This window comes from Perognathus longimembris, chromosome 9, assembly GCF_023159225.1.
Source record: "Perognathus longimembris pacificus isolate PPM17 chromosome 9, ASM2315922v1, whole genome shotgun sequence".
Taxonomy (NCBI): Eukaryota; Metazoa; Chordata; class Mammalia; order Rodentia; family Heteromyidae; genus Perognathus; species Perognathus longimembris.
In genome coordinates, this window is record NC_063169.1 from 63,319,238 (window position 1) to 63,342,580 (window position 23,343).

The window sequence follows — 23,343 nt, forward strand, 5'->3', positions numbered from 1 at the left end:
CAGTATATTCATATTAGGCCACCTAAAACAGGTATAGAAAATCTTATCTGTGCCATCGAAGCCCATCTTGACATCTTGATTAAACTTGTAAGTTCTTGTGTGGGTCTATTCCCAAGAGAGGCTAAAAAGTGGTGTCCAAAACCTAAGACTTTTGACTTTTAATTCCTAAAACAATAAAAGCATTATACTTTTGAACTGTCAATGATGAAGACCAACCAGCAGCCTTCATAGTTTTTATTCAAGCAGCAAAAGAAATGACAATTTGATGTAAAAAATTAAAGCTATTAAGATCACCCAGTACTGAGCATTGATTTTTGATTGTAGAACTTGTGTATCTCTTGTGGTGGGTGACACTTGGTTATCACATGATCAGGAAAATACTCGTCCCAGCTCAAACATTACCTAGGAATGTTAAAAAGAATTACTAATCTTTGTACAGTACAAACTAAAATGCACGTCTCCAAGATTATGACGAATAAAGTGAACTGTTGCCCTTTTTACATGGCAAGCTGGAGATTTGAGGTACAAGTAATGGATTTGATGCTTTACTACAAATTATAAATTTAGTTAGAACTACTTCCAGATTCTGTCTTTACACTTATTAATACAGTTGGAAAACAGTAGTGAAACTTCACTTCCAAGTAGACTTAGTAATTAGAACAAAACCATCCCTTTATACTTTGCCTTTTATTCTCAAACTGTCTTTATCTCCAACAGCTTGAGATGTGAGCTGACTGGTACAGTGATCCTCCTCACCTCTATGGTGATGAGGATGACGATCATCCACTCCAGGCGGAGCGCTCTGTTCTCGGTCAGGTGATTCCGCATTAGATCCGTTAGTTCCATGCAGTGCTGAAGTTTTTCGTTCATGACCTGTATAAGAAAAACCTTACCATCAGATACTAAAACAATTTAATTTTATTGACAATTTGGTCGTGTGCTTCAAAATTCTACAGATACAAACCACTCAAGGGGCTGGGCATGTGGCTTAGCCATAGTGCTTGCCTAGTAAGTATGAAGCCCTGGGTTCAATTCCTCAGCAGCAAATAAGCGGTAAAAGCTGGAAGTGACACTTGTGGCTCAAGTGGTAGAGTGCTAGCCTTGAGCAAAAAGAAGCCAGGGACAGTGTTCAGGCCCTGAGTTCAAGCCCCAGGACTGGCAACAAAACAAAACCCACTCAATTCTTGCTTTCCAGTGTTATTCTAGGTAACCAGTTGCATTACTGGTTTCTGGTAAACCACCCAGAAACACTGGGTTATATAATTTAACCAAAATGCCTGACATCCTATTTCTAAGACTTGATGGAAGTCTAAAAAGATTTCCTGGTTGTTCATAGACATCTTTAGCTTTTTTAAGTAGTTAAAAGGCAAACAGTTTTAAAAAATGAAGTACCGAATACTTGATCTTCTGTGCAATTACCAGAAGATGGTGCTACAGACTATGGTCATCACATAGGCCTTCAATAAATTGCCAAAGAGTAAATGAGTCTTAGTGGGAAATGGATGATGGTCTGACTCACTGAATATGGAGAGTGAAGCAGAAGGTGACTATACAAGTGAGGCTTAATCACTTTTTTCCTACCAATTTTGAGTACATGTCTTAGGTAGTGACTTTGCTAGGAACGTTGTCTGATGTCCTGGAGCTTATATGCTATGAGGTATGTCAGTGTGGCAGACCTGTGAATTTAGGGAAGCTTTTGGAAGGCAGGATTGGGGTCAGAAGCCACATCTGAAAATGAGCAGGAAAAGGTAAGGGAAGACATGCAAGCAAAATTGCCGGTATCTGTGATGGAATCTTGAGGGATACCAATTTGAGGAATGGTGCTGGACACCTGCTTCAGACTTACCTGTTCCACAAAATTCTTGCTAATACCAAAACTTCTAATTACCAAATGAAATGACCTAACCGATCTCAACTTTCCTGATGGCTTCTGAGCATATTATACCCACTCACCCCAAGTTCTCACAAGGCTATGTTAAGGAAAAAGCAGCACCATGACCACTTTGCCTTCTCAAGACAAGTTTACTGAAGGTCTTGGGATCCACTTCTTGCTCTTGAATTGCCTGTGGTGCCAGCCCTGTGTTCATAGTAGAAGAGGGAAGGGTTATTTCTTTCAGCTGCAATATAGCTTGGATGTGTTAAAGGGTGGGAATCTCTAAAACTGAACCAAAATAAGCCTTTTCTCTTTTAAGTACCTTGGGCATTATGTTTTAGTGATGGAAAGCCGATTAACAAAAGCCACTTCTAAATCTTTCACATATTTTGGGGGTGTTTAGAAAGTACTCCTTAGAGTATGTCTTTCCCTGTAGTTTGAGGACTCTTAGGAATGTTCCATGGAAGACTCAACACCTGGGTGAGATTGGGTAATGAACACGCTTACTAGTGGTGAGGTATTCAATACTGTCATAGCTCTGCTATGGAGGGCATCAAGTGCTTCCTGAACATCCGAAGAGTGGAATCCTGTACTTTCTTCCTTGGGTGATTTTCCGACACTTTAGTACAGGAAATTTATTGTGCATCCTAACATATCGGAGACCCAACAAATGAACAAACCAGGAAGTGATTTCTTCCCAGTTCTCAAGATCACAGCAGCCTGGTTACATGAAGGTCCTGACATGAAACTATATGGTAGGTATTGCTTTAAACCACTACATTTTGGGGACACTTGCTATAGCAATAGGTAGCTAATGTAACTACTGGATGTATCCTACCTGTATGATGCTAGTATCTCTTAAACAATCTAGATCCTCAACCTGTGCACAGTCTATACCATGAGTATCTAATGTTTTTCATGTCCTACAACTGTTCTCAAATCTATGTCTCATACATTTAGTATCTAAAAATGTTGAAGGAGTCCCCTAAAATTTGATTTTTCAGCACCTGTAATCAGTCTTCCTGTGCCAGCTATGAGCAGACAGCTTGATGTGGCTGTCTTTCCTTGACTAGACCATGGTCATGATCTCTACTTTCCTGTGGTACAAGACACCCACACCAAGATAAATGACAACTGCAGATACCACTTATGTAGCTATACAAAGGTCTTGGCTTTCCTGTGGTGTACCCTATGTGGCTACTGTATATGATTTTGGTACACTGGATATTGTATATATGCCTACCTGATCTAGGGAAGAAATGTATTCACTGCCCTATTATGCTATTGTACCCCCCCCCCCACTGCTTTGCACAACACCTTGTCAATTAAAAAAAAAAAAAAAAAAGGTCTTGGCTTAGAGAAAATAATAGGTACCAGAGCTATTGTAGTAATAGTGAGCCATGGAGGGTTTTTTGCTGTCGCTGAGTCTTGGAACTCATGGCTTGAGCACTGTCCCTTAGCTTTTTCACTCAAAGGTGGTGCTCTACCACTTGAGCCATACTCCACTTCCTGCTTTTTGTGATTAATTGGAGATAATTGTCATGCCAAGGATGGCTTTGAACTATGACCCTGAGACCTCAGCCTCCTGAATAGCCAGGATTACAGGTGTGAGCCACCAGCACCCACTTTTTTTTTGTGTGTGGTTGTACTGGAGCTTAAACTCATGACCTCGAACTCTTGCTCAGTCTTTCCACTCAGGGCTGGTGCTCTACTATTTTAGCCACATCTCTAGTCTGGCATTTTTGCGGTTTCTTAAGGGATGGAGTCTTGCAGATTTTTCTGTCCTGATGCTCTGATCTGAGGCCCCTGAGTGGCTAGGCTTACAGGTGTGAACCACTAGCACCCAGCAAATCATTTACTTTTGTGATTGTAAATGATGCTGAAAAAGGCATAGACTAGGAAGTACCATGAATATTGAGGAAAAACAACTGACAACACTTTACACAATAAAGGGAACGCGATATTAAAGTTGGAGAGAATGAAAAGAGACAAAAAATATTTAGCTTTCAAGTGCTTAAAGACATAAGGAAGATGACAGGAAAGAATCAACTAATGTTAAGATGCAGGCTGGGAGTTTTCTAATCTGAAGAAAAGAGAAAAGTACACTCACAAAAATGTCCAGACCTTCAAGACTTGAGGGAATAATAAAACATCTGTCAGTCACACTGTAGAGTAACTGGATTTCCTGTTAGAATGTCTAAGTGCCTTTAAGATAACTGGGTTGCTAGCCACTTATCTCCGCATATTTTAAGACTAGTTCATTACCATCCTGCCCTGACTTTTTTTTGCCAGTCCTCGGGCTTAGGACTCAGGGCCTGAGCACTGTCCCTGGCTTCTTCCCGCTCAAGGCTAGCACTCTACCACTTGAGCCCCAGTGGCACTTCCGGCTTTTCCTGTTTATGTGGTGCTAAGGAATCGAACTCAGGGCTTCATGCATGGCAGGCAAGCACTGTACTACTACACATTCCCAGCCCATGCCCTGCCTTCTTTTGCCATCTGTTTTGCCGCCTTTTGTTCTTTCCTCTCACTTTACAGGATTTTTTTCTAGAGTTTATTTCCATTTTCACTGTCACCACAATGGTATAGGACCCCATGAGCTTGTATAAACTTGACAAGAACTTCCTATTAGAAAATATGTCTCCAAACTGACACACAAACAGGAAGGAAAGAGAAATCTAAACCAACTGGAATCAGTCAAACACATTCACTTGAATTTCACAGGCATAGGAATTTAGAAAAATCATGTCTTAAGTAAAAGTATAAAATGCATACCTTAACTCGTCGAGTAATGCTAAGAAATTGACAGGTTTTATCGTAAAGCTCTTCTAGGTTTTCTCTGTCCCAGTAGAAATCAGGAGTGATCAAGAAGTCTGAACTTAAGTTTATACGGTGCCTTAAAAAAGTGGACATGATTACCTTTTACTTATATTGAATTTTTAAAAAATCTTTGTTTCTGTGGTATTTCACACAGAGGAAGCATCTTTAAGTGACCTTTGCAAAATACTTACGAGAGACAAGTAAATCAAAAATTTACAAAATAAGCTGGTGCTGGTGGTTTCCACCTGTAATCCTACTCAGGAGGCTGAGATCTGAGGATCATGGGTCAAAGCCAGCCCAGGCAGCAAAGTCCATGAGTATCTTACCTCCACTCCAGTTAATCATCAGAAAACGAAGTGGAGCTGTAGTTCAAAGTGGCAGAGTGCTAAGCCTTGAGTTTACTTAGGGACTGCCCAGGTCCTGAGTTCAAGCCCCACAACCAGAAAAAAAAAAAATTAAAACTCTCAATCTTAAGTCTTTTTTTTTTTTTTTTTTTAAATATTCTTCCTGCATAGTTGGGATCACAGGCCTGTGCCACCAGGTCCAGCCCTGATTCAATCCTTAAATTTTAATATTAATAGTTACTGTTTAATATTTAACATTTTGAAAGTAGAAAACTCACTTTAAAAAATTATACTTGTTTCTAAGCTTGTTTTTCCTTTTTCATTTTGCAATTCCAAGCAAGTTATTTTTTTGGGGGGGGAGGGGAGACAGGTAATTACAGTTTAAAAACCAATAGCCAGAAGCAAGGGTGTATGCCTGTAATGTTTTGCACATGAAGAGACTGAGGCAGGAGGATTTTGAGTTTGAAGCTAGTATGGGCTATAGGAAGATCTGTGATTAAAAAAAAGCAAAAGCCCAAGTAAACCCCCTACACCCTGGAATCCAAAAAATATAAGAAGAAAACCAAATGAACCATACTCCCAGCTTCCCCTTTCCCTTTCTCCCGCTCCCCGTGAGTAGGAAGGCTCCAGTCATGGTGCAAGCACACATATGAACATGCACATCCAAATTACTTCCCAACCCTCTTCTCTCCACCTTGTTTATAATAAAGGTCTGAGCTTTAAAAGTTTTTATTAAGTGAAAATTCAAGTTGTAAAGATTAGCATCTGTTCACTATAAAGAAATAACTTACAGAAGCATTCAGAAAAACCATAGTAGACACTCATATCCTACCAAACAACTCAAATCCTTTATTCTCCAATGACAAGCCTAGTACACACTGTGACGTGATCTTAAGTGTCTTTCACCATTCATAAATGCTTTTGCATATGTGCATATCAAAATCAATAGTTTTTTTGTTCTGCAACAAATAGTCTGCTATATATAAACTGTCTCTTAGTTTTCCCTTGTGTTTCTTTTCAGATTCACCACATTTCCTTCAGTAACATATAAGTACTCTTACTGTAAATAAAGACGACTAAGGATAAAAGTAAGATTTTATACAACTATTCATAAATCTAAATATATTTAGTCCTAACTTCTGAATTTTTTCCTGGTTGGTATGTCAAGCTTGAACGCAGAGCCTTATCTTTGCTAGGGAAGTGCACTCTACTACTTAAGGCATGCCTCTTAATCCCTTCTCATGCTCTTGCCAGGTCTGGCTTCAGACTCAAGTCCCTCCCAACCCCTACCTCTTAACAGCTAGGATCATAGGTACAATCTGACTCTTAATGCATTACTTGTCAGGCACCAGTGGCTCATGTGTGTAATCCTAGCTACTCAAGAGGCTAAGATGTGAGGATTGCGATTTGAAGACAGCCTGGACAGCAAGGTCCATGAGACTGTTATCTCCAATTAATCTCTGGAAATGAAGCTGTGGCTCAAGCAGTAGTGCTAGCTTTGGTGAAGAAGAAGAAAAAAAAAGCTCCAGGACAGCACCCATGCCATGAGTTCAAACCCCAGGACTGACACACAAAAATCTCTCAAGTTGGGAAGAATCTTAAATGATGGTGTCTTACATGTGACAGTTGTGACTTAGTTGTCATTACTTAATTTATGCTTTTTTTAAGTTCAAGTGGAAAGACAAGATCAAAATGAGACTAAAATTTAAGTTCTACGGTTACAGCACGCTGAAGGTATTAAGGGTTTTTTCTTTGCATTGTATTTCGGTGTTAATGAAGTTTGATATGTAACTGGTCTGTAGCAAATAAGTCTACTGAGTATATCTGTTTTACTAGAAATTTGCATTAACCAAATCCCAGAATATATCTTCCTACTTTCAGAAGATATGGCTATTTGCCTGGATCTCAGTTTATTTATTTATTTTTGGCCAGTCCTGGGGCTTGAACTCAGGGCCTGAGCATGGTCCCTGGCTTCTTTTTGTTCAAGACTAGCACTCTGCCACTTAAGCCACAGCGCCACTTTGGGCTTTTTCTGTATATGTGGTGCTGAGGAATCGAACCCAGGGCTTCCTGTATGCAAGGCAAGCACTCTACCACTAGGTCAAATTCCCAACCCCCTGGATCTCAGAGTGATGTGGACTCTTAGGAGCTCTCCCATGCTTGCTGGATTTCCTCAGCTAGAAGCCTCCTCTACCTCATTCCTTCTCACAGTAAGTGTTCTCCCTGCCTGTCATTAATGAAATGGAAGTAGCAGAATTCCTATAAAAGTGCAAATGTTTCTTCTTTACTACAGAATATTGGAATGTTTTCTTGAGATTATTAAATATATGAAATACTTTGTTTACAAGAGAAAATTTTACCTTAGGGCAAAGAGTTCACCCATTTTCTGCATAACTTCTTTATGAGATAGTTTCACTTTCTTCCCAGCTTTTAAAGCCTATTTGGAGGGAATAAAACCATATACACAGTTGGCCCTCTGTTTCTGTGGAATCTATGTCTGTGTAATCAACTAACGAGAGAGAAGAAACTATAACACACTGAAACTGCTGAATAAGCAGACGGATTTTCTTTGTTACTCCTTAAATGATGTGGCATGAGAGCTACTATATCCCATTTATACTGTACTAGTTAAAATCAACAATCGAGGGTGACAAGTATACAGGAGATCAAGGGTTGTGTGCATAACATTTTGCATAAAGATAAGCACCCAGATTTTAGCATCCTAGAGTGGTGGGAGGGGAGCCCTAGAACTAATATGCAGATATTGAGGGATGACTGCGTATCTTATAAATACTGGGCCCATCAAGCAAATCCTGTAGGGACATAATTTTATGTACAGAATTCTTAAAACTTTCTTCCAGATGCATCTCCTAACTCACCCCAAAGTTTTAATGTTTGGTTAGGCAGAAGTTTTACATGTATTTTTTCCATTTTCTTTTTTGTTTCCACTCCTGCCGGTACTGAGGCTTAAGCTCTGGGCCTTGTGTTCTTGCTCAGGCTTCTTACTCATGACTGACACACTACAGATTCAGTTCTGCATCCAGTTCCAGCTTTTTATTGGTTACCCGAGCATACGAATCTCAAGGATTTGTCTGCCCAAGCTAGCTTTGAACCATGATCCTCGTATCTCAGGCTCCTGAGTATCTAGGATTATAAGCATGAGCTGTGGGTGCCTGGCTAGTTTGGATCCTGAATGTACCCCAAAGGCTCATGTGGTGAGGGCGTGGCCCAGAGCCTGTGGCACTCTCAGGAGGTGGTGGGATGTTGTAGAGATGCCACAGGGTGTTGGGAAGTTTGGTCACTGGGAGGGTGTCCTTGAAGAAGACACTGGGACCCTGGTCTGTCTGTCTCTGTCTCTCCCTGTCTTCACTTCCTGCAGCCACAAAGTAAGCAGCTTCCTCTGCCACAGGTTCCCACCATGATAAGCTGCCTCGTCACATACCCGACGCCCGCCGGGAACGGAAACTGTGAGCCAAAATAACCTTTCCTCCTACTAGGTTGATTCGCTCAGGCATTTTATTATGGTAATGGAGCATTTTACTTTCTTTTCCTTTTGCAGTACAAGGAAGGCATCAAACCCAAAGCCTGGTTACATGCTAGGTAAGTGCTTTACCACTAACTATATGCCCAGGACATTCTTTTTCAGCTATTTTTATTCAGCTATTTTTAAACATTCTATGCAACGACAGTAATTGTGAGTTTTCAAAAATGAAAAACCACGGGGCTGAGAATGTGGCTTAGCGGTAGAGTACTTGCCTAGCATGCATGAAGCCATGGGTTTGATTCCTCAGCACCACATAAACAGAAAAAGATGGAAGTGGCACTGCGTCTCAAGGGGTAGAGACCTAGCCTTGAGCAAAAAGAAGCCAAGGACAGTGCTCAGGTCCTGAATCCCAAGCCCCAGAACTGGCACACACACAAAAAAATCCACTATGAAATTTCTTATGTAACATCATTTCACAGGTAATTGAAAGGTATTTTCATTGTTTAAACATCTGTAGCTTTCCTAGTGTCTTATCACTTTATTATACTCATTTGTACATACTGTTAAAAATGAAAAATTTATATTTTCCCCCAATATAAATCAACCCTTGAAAATAAGTACAGAATTGATATAATTACCTCTGGAATTGACTGAATAGACTCAATGAATTTATCCAGTGTTGCTTCCCAAATAGCCAGTTTCACTAGGGAAAAAAATAACAGGAAACTTTTTTTCATCATCACGTTTATGTTGACAGTTTGACAACAGATTAAGGAGCAAATGTGCAGCCAGGCATGGTGGCCCATACCTGTAATCCCAGCATTCAGGAGACTAGGGCATGAGGATCATGAATTTGAGGCAGCCTGGGCTACATAATGAGGCGCTGTGTCAAAAGCCCAAACCAAAACAAATGCAATGCAATAACAGGAATAAATTAAAACCACAACAACCAAAACCCTTCAAACACAAACAAGCAAATTTGAAACTTAAGAGGTTGACAGATCTGCAAGCATGGCAGGAACCTGAAAACACAGAGGGAAGCGAGACTCTGCATCCTGCGGGCAGCCCACAGCTCCGCCCGGCAGAACTCCTGACTTTCCAGGAGCTCATCTTAGAGAGCAGAGGGAAGAGATACAGGGCATTGAGGGAGGACAAGAGGGGGAAATGTGACTTTCCCACACTCGTCTGGGCTATGAGTTTTGAGTAAAATCACAGCAGTTTCACCAAAAAGCCAGAGGGTCTGGACCGGCCTCAGCCAGCCTAGTAGCAAAGGAGTGCCCATGGAGTATGTTCAGCTTGAGCCATGAGTCTCCTTCCCATTGATTGCTGTGACACGTGGATGTGGCCTGGCCTGTCACACAAGGCAGGGCTGGACTGTCTGTCTGGAACAGAGACTACCGAAATCCAACAATCAGAGAGCAAAGGACAGGAAAGCAAAGGTGGTGACCTTAGCACAGGACATGATGGGAAGGGGAGCTTTAGAACTAACAGCCCAGTTACCCACACATTTCACAGCGAAACGCAGGAGTGCTTGACTACGGAATGTTGGGTGAAAAACAATAAAATCTTCACCAAATGCCTAAACTTCCTCTTAGGAAATCAAGACTGTGCAATGCCTTCCTAGAAAGCAGCAGAAACTTACCTGACAGACAAAGAGCATTGGAGAAAGCAAATTTTTCTAGAATGGTGTCATCCATATCCAGCTCTGAATTTAGTTTGATTTCCCCTCTGTGAAGTTTGGACTGCCCCCTGTGAGAAAGAAAGAAATATCTTCCAAATCTTAACAGCACTCTAAGGGGCTGGAGGTGTGAATTAATGATAGAATTCCAGGTCCTGAGTATAAGCCCCAGCATTAAAAAATCAGTGGACATTTAAGTGGCTCATTCCTACACTCCTAGCTACTCTGGAGGCTGAGGTCTGAGGACTAATGTCAGTCCGTCAGTCCGGGGAAACAAATCCACGTGACTTTTCTCTCTAATTAACCAAGAAAAAGCTAGAAGCAGAGCTGTGGCTCAAGTGGAAGAGCATCAGTCTTGAGCAAAATAGTTAAGCAACAGTGCAAGATCTTGGAGTTCAAGCCCCAGTAGTAGCAGAAATAATTACAATTTAATGAAGGTATGTTAGCAATTTTGTGTCTCTTAGGTTTCCATGATCATTTGGTACAACCACTGCAGGCCTGGTCCACCCTCACGATGGGACAGAGTGAACTCGCATGGCTCAGGGGAAGCACTTGGAAAATAGCGCTAGGTCAAGGCCAGTAACTGGTGGTCTCCTACTGCCAGAATCTCCTCCAAATTATCCTAAAGCTCTGCCATCAGCTTCCTTTCCTACGAACCTTGTTTCATACTCTAGTAGACAGGGACACTGGGGAAAGAGACCTTTCTGGATTAATCACCCTACCTTCAATGGTGCCCTAAATGCCTCTCTTCATTTACCCCTTGTGGAGGCAGGGAATCTGCCAGGCTACTCCCTCCCATCTGCTTTATCTGAGAGCCGCATGTCAGGCCCTACATCATGCAGGCACACACTTAAAAAAAAACTATCATTATTAGTGTGTGTGTGTTGTGTATGTGTGGGGAGGGGGACTGAGGAACTGAATCCAGGGCCTCCTGCATGCTAGGCAAGCACTCTATCACTAAGCCACATTCCCAGCCCCAGGCACCCATGTTTCTACATGTGGTTCTGTGAGGTCATATTACACTCCACACTCAAAACCCAGTACAAAATGGATTGACTTAACAGAAACAAAAGCTTCCCAATTGGGGGTGATACTCTCTCAGCCTGAGAAGTCACACACACCATCCTACCACATGAGGTCCCCTGGCATTTATTACTTAATTTGGGCTTTGCATTTGTACCAAGAACTTTTTTCTTAAAAGTAGTGTCTGTATTCAAAAATAATTTAATCTCTGTACTGACTGATGTAGATTTTCCACTTTTCCAAGACCCTTTCCTAAAGCTGACCGGAAGTTGCTTACTCTACTTTTATGTAGTTGAGCTCCTCATTCTCCCAGTGTACTAAGGCAACTTCATAGGGCTGGATTTCGTGCTTCTCCAGAAGCTGCATCACATGCTTCATCTAGAAGAAAAGCAAACACAAACCGTCAGTATACACAATTATGAAGCTGACCTTTTACAACATCTTTCCTTACATTAACCATGTGATTTGTTACATAAGTTTCTGGGTGTGTGTGTGTGCGCACGTGCTGGTTTGGGACTTGAACTCAGGGCCTAGGTGCTGTCTCTGAGCATTTTTGCTCAAGGTTTGCTCAAGGTTAGCACTCTACCACTTGAGTCACAGCTCCACTTCCAGCTTTTTTGGGGTTAACTGAGGTAAGAGGCTCATAGACTTTCCCTGCCTAGGCTAGCTTTGAATCATGATCCTCAGATCCCAGCCTGCTGAATAGCTAGGATTACAGGCTTGAGCCACTGGCATGGGCATTACTTTCTATCTATCTATCTATCTATCTATCTATCTATCTATCTATCTATCTATTTATTGTAACTGTATCATACACATGGACATTTTCTCAGGAATAGGTTTTTTTCACATGATTTATAAGAACTGTAGTTTTGATGGATGTATTTAAGAAACTTTTATTGTATATTTTATTTCTAGTCTAATATTGTAGACAATACTTTATGAACATTTCTATACATAATTCATCATGTATGACTGTAATTATTTCCTTTACAGAATTTTCTAGATGTAAAATTGCTGTTAGCTGTAAAAAGGTTGTAGTGAACAAATTCAGGTTTGGCTACTAAAGAAACTATTTCCTGAGTGATAAATTCTAGAAAACTCAATCTAAATTATGCCTCTGTTTAATCAGCTTCCAACAAACTGTGTTTCTGTTATGCACTTGGAACATTTCACATGCAGATCTAATGTCTCCACAGTGTTGCTAGAATGCTTTGGACTCCTCAGATTAGTGTATGCCCCAAGAACTTAAAATGGAGAAAGCTTAAACGAAGCCCAAATGTGGGCTGGGAATATGACCTAGTGGTAGAGTGCTTGCCTTGCATACATGAAGCCCTGGGTTCGATTCCTCAGCACCACATATACAGAAAAAGCCAGAAGTGGCGCTGTGGCTTAAAAGCTAGAGTGCTAGCCTAAGTCTCAAGTCTCAAGCCCCAGCACTGGCAAAAAAAAAAAAAGGTCAAATGCAATATTTCAGAAACGAATGGATTATTTGTGCCTAATGCAGAAAAAGCTTACCTTCTAATACCTCAAATTATTGAGTGCTAATTAATCATTTATTCTTAGAAAATCAAATGTTATACCTTTATACATACTTTTATACTTTACTTATACTTACCGTTTTGTCTTTGACATTCCAAAACACAGCAGCTCCTTCCCTGATTTAAAAGAATAAGAAAATTAACTAAGTTAAAGACAGAATATGTTCGTTCGGTTCACATTTAAGGCCAATAAGGCCATCTAGAATATATCCATGATATACTAGAATGAAATATGACTTATTGATTAGAATATGGACTAAGAACATTTGCAGAGCTACTTTTTTAGTTTATTTCATTTTTGTACCAGTATTGGGGCTTGATCTCAAGGCCTCAAGCTCCTGATTAGCTTTTTTGTTCAAATCTGGCTATCTACCACTTTCAGTTTCTTTTGCTGGTTAATTAGAGGTAAGAGCCTCTCACTATCTTTGAACTGAGATGGTAAGATCTCAGCTTCCCAAGTAGCTGAGATACAGGAGTGAGCCACTTGTACTTCATGGAGACCAGTAAGCATACTGGTGCATCAGGGCTCAGTCTGAGGATGCAGCGTTGACATCCGTTTAAAGCCACAGTTGCACATGCGTGCAGAGGATCAGGTCTAGGTAGAAGGGAGTGCAGTGGACTGTGCGCCCCCATCTACAGCCATGCTGTGCGGTTGGATGGACACCCACAGGCTTCTGTGCAAACACAGGATCTGGACCATGCCTGGTGCCTGGTGAGACAAGCTGTCAGTGTAAAATACACAGCTTGCACAAACGCAGGACCTAGACTGTGCCTGGGGTCTGGTGAGTCGAGTTGTCGGTGTAAAATACAGCATGAAAACAAGGAAACTCTCAGCAGTTAAGGTGTTGAAATGACACTGTGGGGTTAGATAAAATATGCCACTACTGGATTTAATTTCAGGTGATGTAGCATTATTTGTGTTACTCAAAATTCGTCTTTTCCTTCACTTTTAGAAATGTGAGGATGAGAAAGTGTGTGTAATAAGTCCAGCCTGGTGACTCTCCTGCAGAGCTAGGGTCTCAGCATCTGGACTCTCCCCTGCACGGACGGGGTGCTGCCTTTCTACTGGCACTCAGCAGTGAAATCTTGATTATCTCTAAAGTTCAAGTCAAAGGAAGGTAGGCACTGATAGGAACAAAGACAGGTTTTCCTATTTTCGTTACCTGGAAGGACTACAACCACAAGAATCCTCCATCAACACTTAAATTTGTTTTTTATTTTAAAAAAAAAAACCAACTTCTTTTTGTACTGTAAACTGTGCAAGCAAGCACTCTATCACTGAGTACATCGCTAGCCTTTAAAAAAAAAAATCAACAAAGAAACTAGTTTGAGACCAGGTCATGTTATATTGCTCAGGATGTCTTTGAACTTTTGATCCTACTAGCTGAAGCTCTGAAGTAGCTGGGATTACAAGCATGTACCACAACACCCAGTTTGGTTTTGTTTTTCTTGATACAGGAGCTTACCATGTTGTCTAGACTGGCTCAGAAGTCCTGAGCAAATGATTTTCCTGCCTCAGACTCCTGAGTAGGTGGGGCAGCTACACCACCATGCCTACCTACCTTCAAGTCCAGATTCTCAGATGTCCCTTATATTTCACTTCTGTCATTCAGGCCCATGACTGTAATGCACTGACTCTCTGGCCTGCCATTTCCTCAGCTGCAAAATGGGAGTAACAGACCTTCCTTAAGTGTAGGGAGCCAGGAAGCAGGGGTATGTTACATGAGTTTATGACCTCGACAACCCCCCTTGGCTCCTCTGCATTTGGTATTGAAGACCATCCTTAAATAAGAGGAGGAAGTATACATGAGCCGGTATACCGGCATGAGTCCCTGGAGAGGCTGACACGTTTCAGAAGGAAAGGTAAGGAAGGACAGCAGCGGAGGTGGAATGGATCTGGTGAGGAGCACCGGGGCTCATGGCAGCTTGGTGGATGCAAACTCACACTTACAGACAGGCCGGGGAAAGACTGTTATTCTAAAATTCCATTTCCCAAAGAGGATTTACCAGAAGATTTCTAGGCCTGCAATATCTCCTAGATCAAATGAAAATCAGATGTCAAGTTCAGATCACATTACATTCTGAACACACATAACATCAGGAGAGGTACCTCTGCATACTCGGGACCATAGTCACCTGACCACTGACCAATTTCCCAATGCAACTTCTTTCACTTCTTACCTGAAGAAGAAGATAGTTCCAGGGTCTCCTTCTTTTGCAGAATGTTCTACCCCTATCACCAAAATATTTGCTGCATCTGAGATTCAAAATAATCAGAAAGTTATAAGGAGACATTAGTTATTAATCATCTTTTAATAGAGTCCTTTGATCACTTAATATACCACAAAGGGTTCTACATAGTCTCTGACTTTCCTACTCAGACTTTATAAGGGATGTCATACTTGAAAATGAAACATGGCGTTCCTCATACTTTTTTTTTGTCAGTCATGGGGCTTGAACTCAGGGCCCAGGCGCTTTCCCCGAGCTTTTCTGCTCAAGGCTAGCACTCTACGACTTTGAGCCACAGCTCTACTTCCGGTTTTCTGCTGGTTAACTGAAGACAAGAGTCTCATAGACTTTCTTGCCTGGGCCGGCTTCTAATCTTAGCCTCCTGAATAGCTAGGAGTACAGGCATGAGCCACCAGGGCCCAGCTTAAAATAACTTAATGTACAGCATGGGACTATGATTTAGGTGAGCATCTCCCAACAACCCAGGTATTAACGGTTTTATTTCTAGCATGTGGAGCTTTGTGGAGGTGGCAGAACCTTTAAGAGGTAGGGCCTAGTGGGAAAGAGTTAGGTCTTCAGGTGCTTCCTGGTCCTTATGATGGATCAGCTGACCTGTACTCTCACTATGATTCATTGTCTTACCACAGACCTAAAAGCAACAGGCAAGTGGACTAACACTTCCAAAACTGTGAGCTAAAATAAACCTTTCTTCTTTTTACGTTGATTTCTCTCAGGTATTTGTTACAGCAGCAAAATATTAACACACAGAGTCTGATCTTCCTAAGTAATTGTAATGCTGCAAATAAAGCTGAATGAATCACTGACTTTACTCTAATTTCTCTATAATTATATATAATTTCGATGTCATTTTTATAGACATTTGACACCACTTTTTTTTTTTTTTTTTTTTGGCCAGTCCTGGGCCTTGGACTCAGGGCCTGAGCACTGTCCCTGGCTTCCTTTTTGCTCAAGGCTAGCACTCTGCCACTTGAGCCACAGCGCCACTTCTGGCCATTTTCTGTATATGTGGTGCTGGGGAATCGAACCCAGGGCCTCATGTATACGAGGCAAGCTCTCTTGCCACTAGGCCATATCCCCAGCCCTTGACACCACTTTTATGATATAATCTTTCAATAGAAAATGAAATGCAAACAAAGACATATTTAAGACACTGTCACAGGAAAGTTATTCTCTAACACACTGTTAACATACTTGGCCCCAGGTTCAAGCAGAAGTACCTCTAGGCAAGCTTGTTACTTCTATATATCCATGGGAGGTCAGCTCCTGAGACAGGCTTCCCAGATGATACTCATCTGCTGTTGCAAAGGCTGTGCAGTGCATCAGGTTCTGTGTGGGGATGAGCACAAGACAAGTTACCTTGTCAACAGGTTAGAAGTACCTGCTGAGAGCTGCTGGGTCTTGCTTGCCCTCTTAGGGACTCCAAATGCCAATGAGGGCACACAGTTTTCTTCAGACATTCAAGGGATGTGATGAGGAAGAAGACAAGGAAATTACATGGAAATATGTTTCAGCTCAAAGTACAAAAGGGCTTCCTTCCACTAGCCAAACAGATGGGCTAGATTATCCTGAAAGGGAAGCTGTAAGCCAGAGCACAAGCAGACCGGATAAAGGCGGTGTCTGGGCCTGGCTCTCAGGCTGAGTTTCCCTGGCTCTTTCACTGTAACACATATGAGGTCATTTTATAATTTACCTCTTGCCTGGTATTGGCAGATTCCATAAAATCCCCAGGTGAATTACAGTATTTTGCTCTGAGTAGTCATAAACAGAAGCGTTTGCAAATCTGACAGTGTATCATTTAGTACTTTGCTGAATCTTGTCAGCATACGTGTATCATGTTGGGTCTACGTAGCATTTGTGTGGTAAGCAGTTCTAAGTGTTTGCTCAAACTGTAGGTTACAGGGGTTAAGATCTGACCGTTTAAGTTGGCCCAGACTACATTCTGGGTGAGAGAAACTTCACAGAAGTCAAATGGGGACCCAAAATGAAAATCATTGGTTGATCCTAATTCTGAGGATTCATCTGAGGATCCACTGGAAGGGAACGTGCCTTTTCAGAGGACGGCAGCAGCACGGAGAGTGGCACAAAGCACCCAGCCAGCCAAAATTCAACACACTCTGGGCCCACCTGAGAAGCAAGGTTTGAAGACAAACATTTTTTTTTTTTTTTTGCCAGTCCTGGGCCTTGGACTCAGGGCCTGAGCACTGTCCCTGGCTTCTTTCAGCTCAAGGCCAGCACTCTGCCACCTGAGCTGCAGCGCCACTTCTGGCCGTTTTCCATATATGTGGTGCTGGGGAATCAACCGAGAGCTTCATGTGTAGGAGGCAAGCACTCTTGCCACTAGGCCATATTCCCAGCCCCTGAAGACAAACATTCTAACCTGAGCTCTGGTAGCTTCAGAAAGTCTAATCAAATAGAAAGTATCTACATTCCTAATTTTGTGTTTTAGTTAAATGGAAACAGGGTCTTGCTATGTTACTCAGGCTGGCCTCAAATGATTCTACTTCCTCAGCAGGAACTAAAGGTATGCCATCGTGCCCAGATCAACATTTCAATTTTCAAAGATGACGAAATGCCAACGTTACAGAGCTCAGGTCTTTTTCATCCTTTCTAATTTAGTACCTGTAAAGTATAAGGTACAAAGTACCATGCAAGACACAAAGGTTATAGGTTATAAAAGGGTTCGATCCTCATCTACCTCTCCTTTGTCAGTATTGGGGCTTCAATTCAAAGCCTAGCACACTTACCCCTCTTTCTTGCTCATAACAGGCACTCTACCACTTGAGCTCTACCTTCAGTCTAGCATTTTGCAGGTTAATTGGAGTCTCACAGACCTTTCTACCTTAGTTGGCTTTAAACCACAATCCTCTGGGTCTTAGTCTCTTAAGTGGCCAGAATTACAGGCGTGAGCCACTGGCACCCAGGTGGGTCCTGAACTTAGTACTTACTTAGAAGAGCATTGCAAAGTATACCTAGGAAACTCCGCAAACCACCCTCTGAACAGTGGGTAATAAATACTCCTTTGAGCTCTGAGAAGAGAAAGAGCTCTTTGCTTCTACCTTGACAGGTCATTTCACCATCACCCACAGTTACCACACCACAGGATAAACAATACTTTGTTGGCAGCTACATCTTTTTATATTTGATGAGGAATTCTGGTGGTTTTTTTTTTTTTAAGGCATTTTTACAGCTTGAGTCCCTTAATACTCTTAATATTCCTTAATACTCTTTCCCAAAGTTTTCCTAAATCAATCAATAATTCATCTTCCCACAAACTATGTTTTTTTAATCTCTTAATTAACTACATTTTGTCTTTACATGTATACTTCATTCTTTAGAATGACAATTTTGAGTCCCTTTTTTGATATACTAGGCTTCAAAGGTCTTTAGTTGTTTTTTTGTTTTTTTTTTTGCCAGTCCTGGGCCTTGGACTCAGGGCCTGAGCACTGTCCCTGGCTTCTTTTTGCTCAAGGCTAGCACTCTGCCACTTGAGCCACAGTGCCACCTCTGGCCGTCTTCCTTACATGTAGTGCTAGGGAATTGAACCCAGGGCTTCATGCATACAAGGCAAGCACTCTTGCCACTAGGCCATATCCCCAGCCCCACTCAAAGGTCTTTAAAAGAATCTCGAGTCAGTGGCCAGTTCTCTTACGTTAGCAGCAAGGCTGTGACGAGCGTCCACTACTTTCAAGGAAGCAGTGATGGAGGAACACAAGGCCACAGCACATGGACTTTACCTCGTTCACAGACAGAATGGGAAGGTTGGTCCTGGACGGCTGCCTGGTCCTAGATGCTTTCAGTGGTCTCTTGATCTGTGGAAAGTCTTGTTTAGGAACAGTTTCGGTTGCAATGGATGAGTAAGTCCTCTTTAATGTTCTTATGAACCACTTAGGACCCAAGAGATTTGGTTTGTGGGTCAGTTTCCTGTGAGTGCTATATGACCGCATGGTTGAAGGGTAGTCTTTTTCATTCTGGCAAAGCACACAGTTTAGTGGAGACAGTTTACTTGTGTTTGATATTATCCGGTTCATTTCCAGGACTCGAGGCTTATTCAAACTGCCAGCTGCTGTAACAGGAAAGAATAAATCCCAGTTGTGACATGCTGTCAGGGTGTTGTTGCATGTTATATTCTCAGATCCCTTAAGTAGTGTTAATGCTAGCTGAACAAGTCTTCCACGGTGATGTGCCTTTGATAATATACTGTGTGATCCAGCCAGGGCTCTGAGAAGTCTGGCTGGCATTACCACATCCCAAGCTGCAAGAAAAAAGAATTCAAAACTCCAGTTATTTTAGTTTTTAATGTTTCTAATATACAGATAGTATTTCTGTTAAAAATTTGCAAATTACAAACAACCTAATTCTAGTAGAATAGGTTTAAAAAGTTCAGAGGTAAGCACATGGTCCAAGAGGTAAAGCATCTGCCTAGCAAGTATGAGAAGCATAGGGTCCTAAGTTTAAACCCCAGTGCGAGATAAGCAAAGCAAGCAAATAGCTGGGGGATGGCGTTCAATGATAGAGTAGCTAAAGGCTCAGAGTTTGAACCCTAGTACTCCTTAAAAAAATAAACAAATACAGGGCTATAACTGTAGCTCGGTAGTGTGTACATATATTTGTATAGTCATGTAGTCCTATAATCACATAAGAAGATACACACACACATAAAAACTCACAAAGCTATTGGCATGACAGGTTACATTAAAGAGAAAAGTGAGCCCCACTCTTCACTTACTTCATTAACATTTCAACTATTTAAGAATATTTAGACTTACAAATTGCTTTATTCAGTATTTGCTCAGCTCTTAGAATGAGCTAAGAACATAAGAAAGGACAAGTGGCTCTGCGGTGGCAGTTCTAAGCCATCCTGCAGGGGACAGGCGATCTACTGCTCATCATAATCTCCTGGAATAGGTCCTGCCCCTGAGCTAGAAGCTAGAGGCATCCTTCTCCATTCTATACCCACGTGGCATAACATCAACCCTCATTAAATAAAAACACTCCTAATTTGTGCCTGCATTCTTGTGGCTGAATGTAACTGAAGTCAAGTAAGCAACCAACCAAGATGTCCTGTCTCACTCTATCATCAGGGCCAGTCTCTTCAGGTGGACATTTCTTTCATTTACCTTCTCTCTACAAACCTTCAAGCTTCCTCCTTTCTCATCCTCAAGGACTTTGCTTCCTCTTTCACTGACAACAGAAACAGTCCGAAAAGAAGTTCCAGAAGATGAACCATCTGCCACCATCAACCCGCCTATCTATTGCTTCGGTGCTCATATATTTGGCCTTCCCTTCGGCTATGACAGGAAAGCCCTCTGTCTTGCCCTGGATTCACATCCCTTCTTGACTTTCCCTCTTCTCTTCCATGCTATTATTTATTTTCTCCTTTTTGAGAACATTCCTATCAGCATATGTCTATGCTATAATTTCTCCCACTAAAAACAAAAACAATCCATCTCTTGATCCCACTCTCCCTTCCAGCTAGTGTACTTTTTCCCTGAACTCCTTTCCAATAAAATTCTCTCCAAATGAGTTTTATTCACTATTCCAATTCCTCCTCTGATTACTTTCAAACTCACTCCATTTCAACTTCCATCCGTACCATTTCAAAATGATTTGTCAAAGTCATCAATAACCTTTACATTTCCAGATTCTTTGCCTAGTGTTTGTTTGATTGTCAAGGAGCAATGAGCACAGGTGATCACTTCAGCTTCACTTTGGCTTCCAGAATGCCACTGACTCTTTTCCTCCTTGACTTCAACCTTGTCTCTTTTGCTGGTTTACTCAATAATAGAATGTCCCAGGATTCAGCCTCTGGACCACTTGGCTTCCCAACCAGCTCTTGGCTATTTCACCCAATTTTATCTATATACTGATGAGTAGCAAATATTTTATCTCTAAATCTTTCTGCAAAGTACCTAAAATTAACATGTTCAAAATGGAGCTTCTGGGCTGGGAATATGGCCTAGCGGTAGAGTACTTGCCTTGCAAACATGAAACCCTGGGTTTGATTCCTCAGCACCACATATATAGAAGAAGCCAGAAGTGGCACTGTGGCTCAAGTGGTAGAGTGTTAGCCTTGAGCAAAAGGAAGCCAGGGACAGTGCTCAGGCCCTGAGTCCAAACCTCAGGACTGGGAAATAAACAAACAAACAAACAAATAAATAAAGGAGCGTCTGAAATCTTCCCACAAAACAATTTTCCCCCATAGGCTTTTCCATTCAAGTAGCAATTACACAGTTCTCTATTTTCTTCTGGTACTGGGGTTTGAACTCAATGCCTTGCACTTGCTGGGCAGGCCATGCTGACAGTTAAGCCACGACCTCAGCCCTGCAAGGATAGCCTTAAGTAGGCTGTAGCCCCAAACCTGAAGTCTACCTTGACTCTTGATTCACTAAACCCATCTGTCAGTCAATCCCACTGGATACATTCAGACCAGTTCTCACCACCATCACTGGTACTCCCTGGTCGAAGTAGCTATCCTTCCCAGATTATTCTAACAGCCCCTTCTGTTCTAGGCCCTCTGAAGTTTCCTCCCACTATGATAATGAAAATGATCCTTCCTGAACTTAAGTAGACTCAAATCATTACTCAGCGGTAAATCTGAGGGTAGCCTTCATTTATAACAATAGCCAAAGGTCATAAAATGGTCTTCATAGAGCTACATGTAATAAGTACATTTCTTTTTTTGGACAATGTCACTCCTTCCTTCCCTTTCCCCCCATTTCGGCCTCCCATCCCTGCCCACAATGGAGCTACATTTTTAGCCCTTTCCACCACTCTGACATTTTCTATAACTTCCTCCCTTGCCAATTCTTCTCCAGTTGCTTTGGCCCATCTGGATATCTACACTTAGTGTTTCCCAGGGATCTGTAAGGCTCCCTTTCTCATTTTCTTCAAAGCTCTGTTTAAACTTCTTCCACCTAGTGAATTCTTCTCCAGCTACTTCATCTAATAGACACAACCAACACTCACTCTCTTTCTCCATTTCTTATTTTCCATTTAACATCACTTGCCTACTTTGTATTTTTACTTTATTATTCACATGACAAATATGAACTGAATCCTTACTGTGTGCCAGGCATTGTGATAGTTGCTGATGGTCAAAAACCAGCACCAAATCCCTTTCAAGCTTTACACTGGGGGTGGCAAACGTTCAAGTGGAAAGCCAGTAAAATATCTTATGACCATGCTCAAGAAAAATAAACATTAAGAGCAAAGAAGATTTTCCTCTCCCTCTCTCTATTAGCTCGGAAAAAAATGATTTTTTGCTTGCTTTTTTTTTTTTTTTTTTTTTTTTTTTGCCAGTCCTGGAGCTTGAACTCCCTGGCTTCCTTTTGCTCAAGGTTAGCCCTCTACCACTTGAACCACAGAGCCACTTCCGGCTTTTCCTATATACGTGCTGCTGAGGAATCGAACCCAGGGATTCATGTACAGGAGGCGAGCACTTTACCACTAGGCCATATTCCCAGCTGGAAAAAAAGATTTTTTGTGTTTTATGCTGTATATCCTCAGACACTAATAATGCCTAAGGCATCCAGGGAACTTTCAAAAATGAAGGACAAGGCGGCTGGCTACTCAGTTCTTAAGCACATTTCCGTTGTGGGTGTCCATACTGAGGCCTAAACTCAGGGCCTGGGCGCTGCTTCCCTAGCTTTTTCACTCTGAGGGCGCTCTGCCATTTGAGCCACACCTCTACTGGTTAATTGGAGAGAAGAGGCTCACGCTTTTTTTCTGCCTTGATCCCCAGATTTCAGTCTACTCCAGGATTACAGGCTCGAGCCACTAGCACCCGGCACATTGCTGATTTTTAACACATCTTCTGTTAAAAAAAGGTATAAAGTGAGCATTTTAAATAAATATTTCTCAATCTGGAACTCAAAACAGGTATCAATTGGGCTATGATCCAGGGGGTAAGGGGCGTCGATGTTTGGGGGCACCCCCTCTCAATCCTTTAAACTCAAGTCATTTTATTCATCTCCGCAGATACAACCGGGGGGAGGACAGTGTTTGCCGACCGGGTGACCAAAGATTTCCGCCAAGGGGGTGGGGGGGGGGCGAGGGTCACGGCGGCGCTGACGACATCCGTCCGTGACCCCGAGAGGGCTGGGGCAGCCAGGAGCCCAGAAGAGACCTCCGAGCCGGGCCCCCTGCAAGCGTCGGGGAAAGGGAGTCACTAACCTCTCCGCAGGAAGAGAAGAAGGCAGCGCCTGGACCGCCGCCGGGCCGAGCGGTGACCCTGCCGGCCGCAGACGCCCGCGCCCCGGGGCCAAAGCTCACCCAGAGCCCCGCGCCTGCTACAGCGCAAGCGCATTGACGGGGAGGGGGCGGGGCGTGAGCGG

The 23,343-nt window shown here is 42.2% G+C and overlaps 1 protein-coding gene across 2 annotated transcripts; it reads right to left on the minus strand.

Annotated features, from left to right (window-relative positions):
• Positions 1 to 219: 219 nt before the first annotated feature.
• Positions 220 to 23,293, minus strand: Rmnd1 (required for meiotic nuclear division 1 homolog). Of its 2 annotated transcripts, XM_048354295.1 has the most exons (12): positions 23,183 to 23,293; positions 18,745 to 19,262; positions 16,228 to 16,336; positions 14,942 to 15,017; positions 12,838 to 12,877; positions 11,497 to 11,597; positions 10,161 to 10,267; positions 9,157 to 9,221; positions 7,395 to 7,471; positions 4,646 to 4,766; positions 757 to 873; positions 220 to 402 (listed from the first exon to the last, which is right to left on the minus strand). In XM_048354295.1, the coding sequence occupies exons 2-12, from the start codon at positions 19,246 to 19,248 to the stop codon at positions 370 to 372; spliced, it is 1,350 nt and encodes a 449-aa protein (XP_048210252.1). In that variant the 5' UTR covers positions 19,249 to 19,262; positions 23,183 to 23,293; the 3' UTR covers positions 220 to 369. The 2 variants fall into 2 exon arrangements, with proteins under 2 accessions (XP_048210252.1, XP_048210253.1); XM_048354296.1 differs by lacking the exons at positions 4,646 to 4,766; positions 7,395 to 7,471.
• Between the last annotated feature and the right edge of the window lie 50 nt (positions 23,294 to 23,343).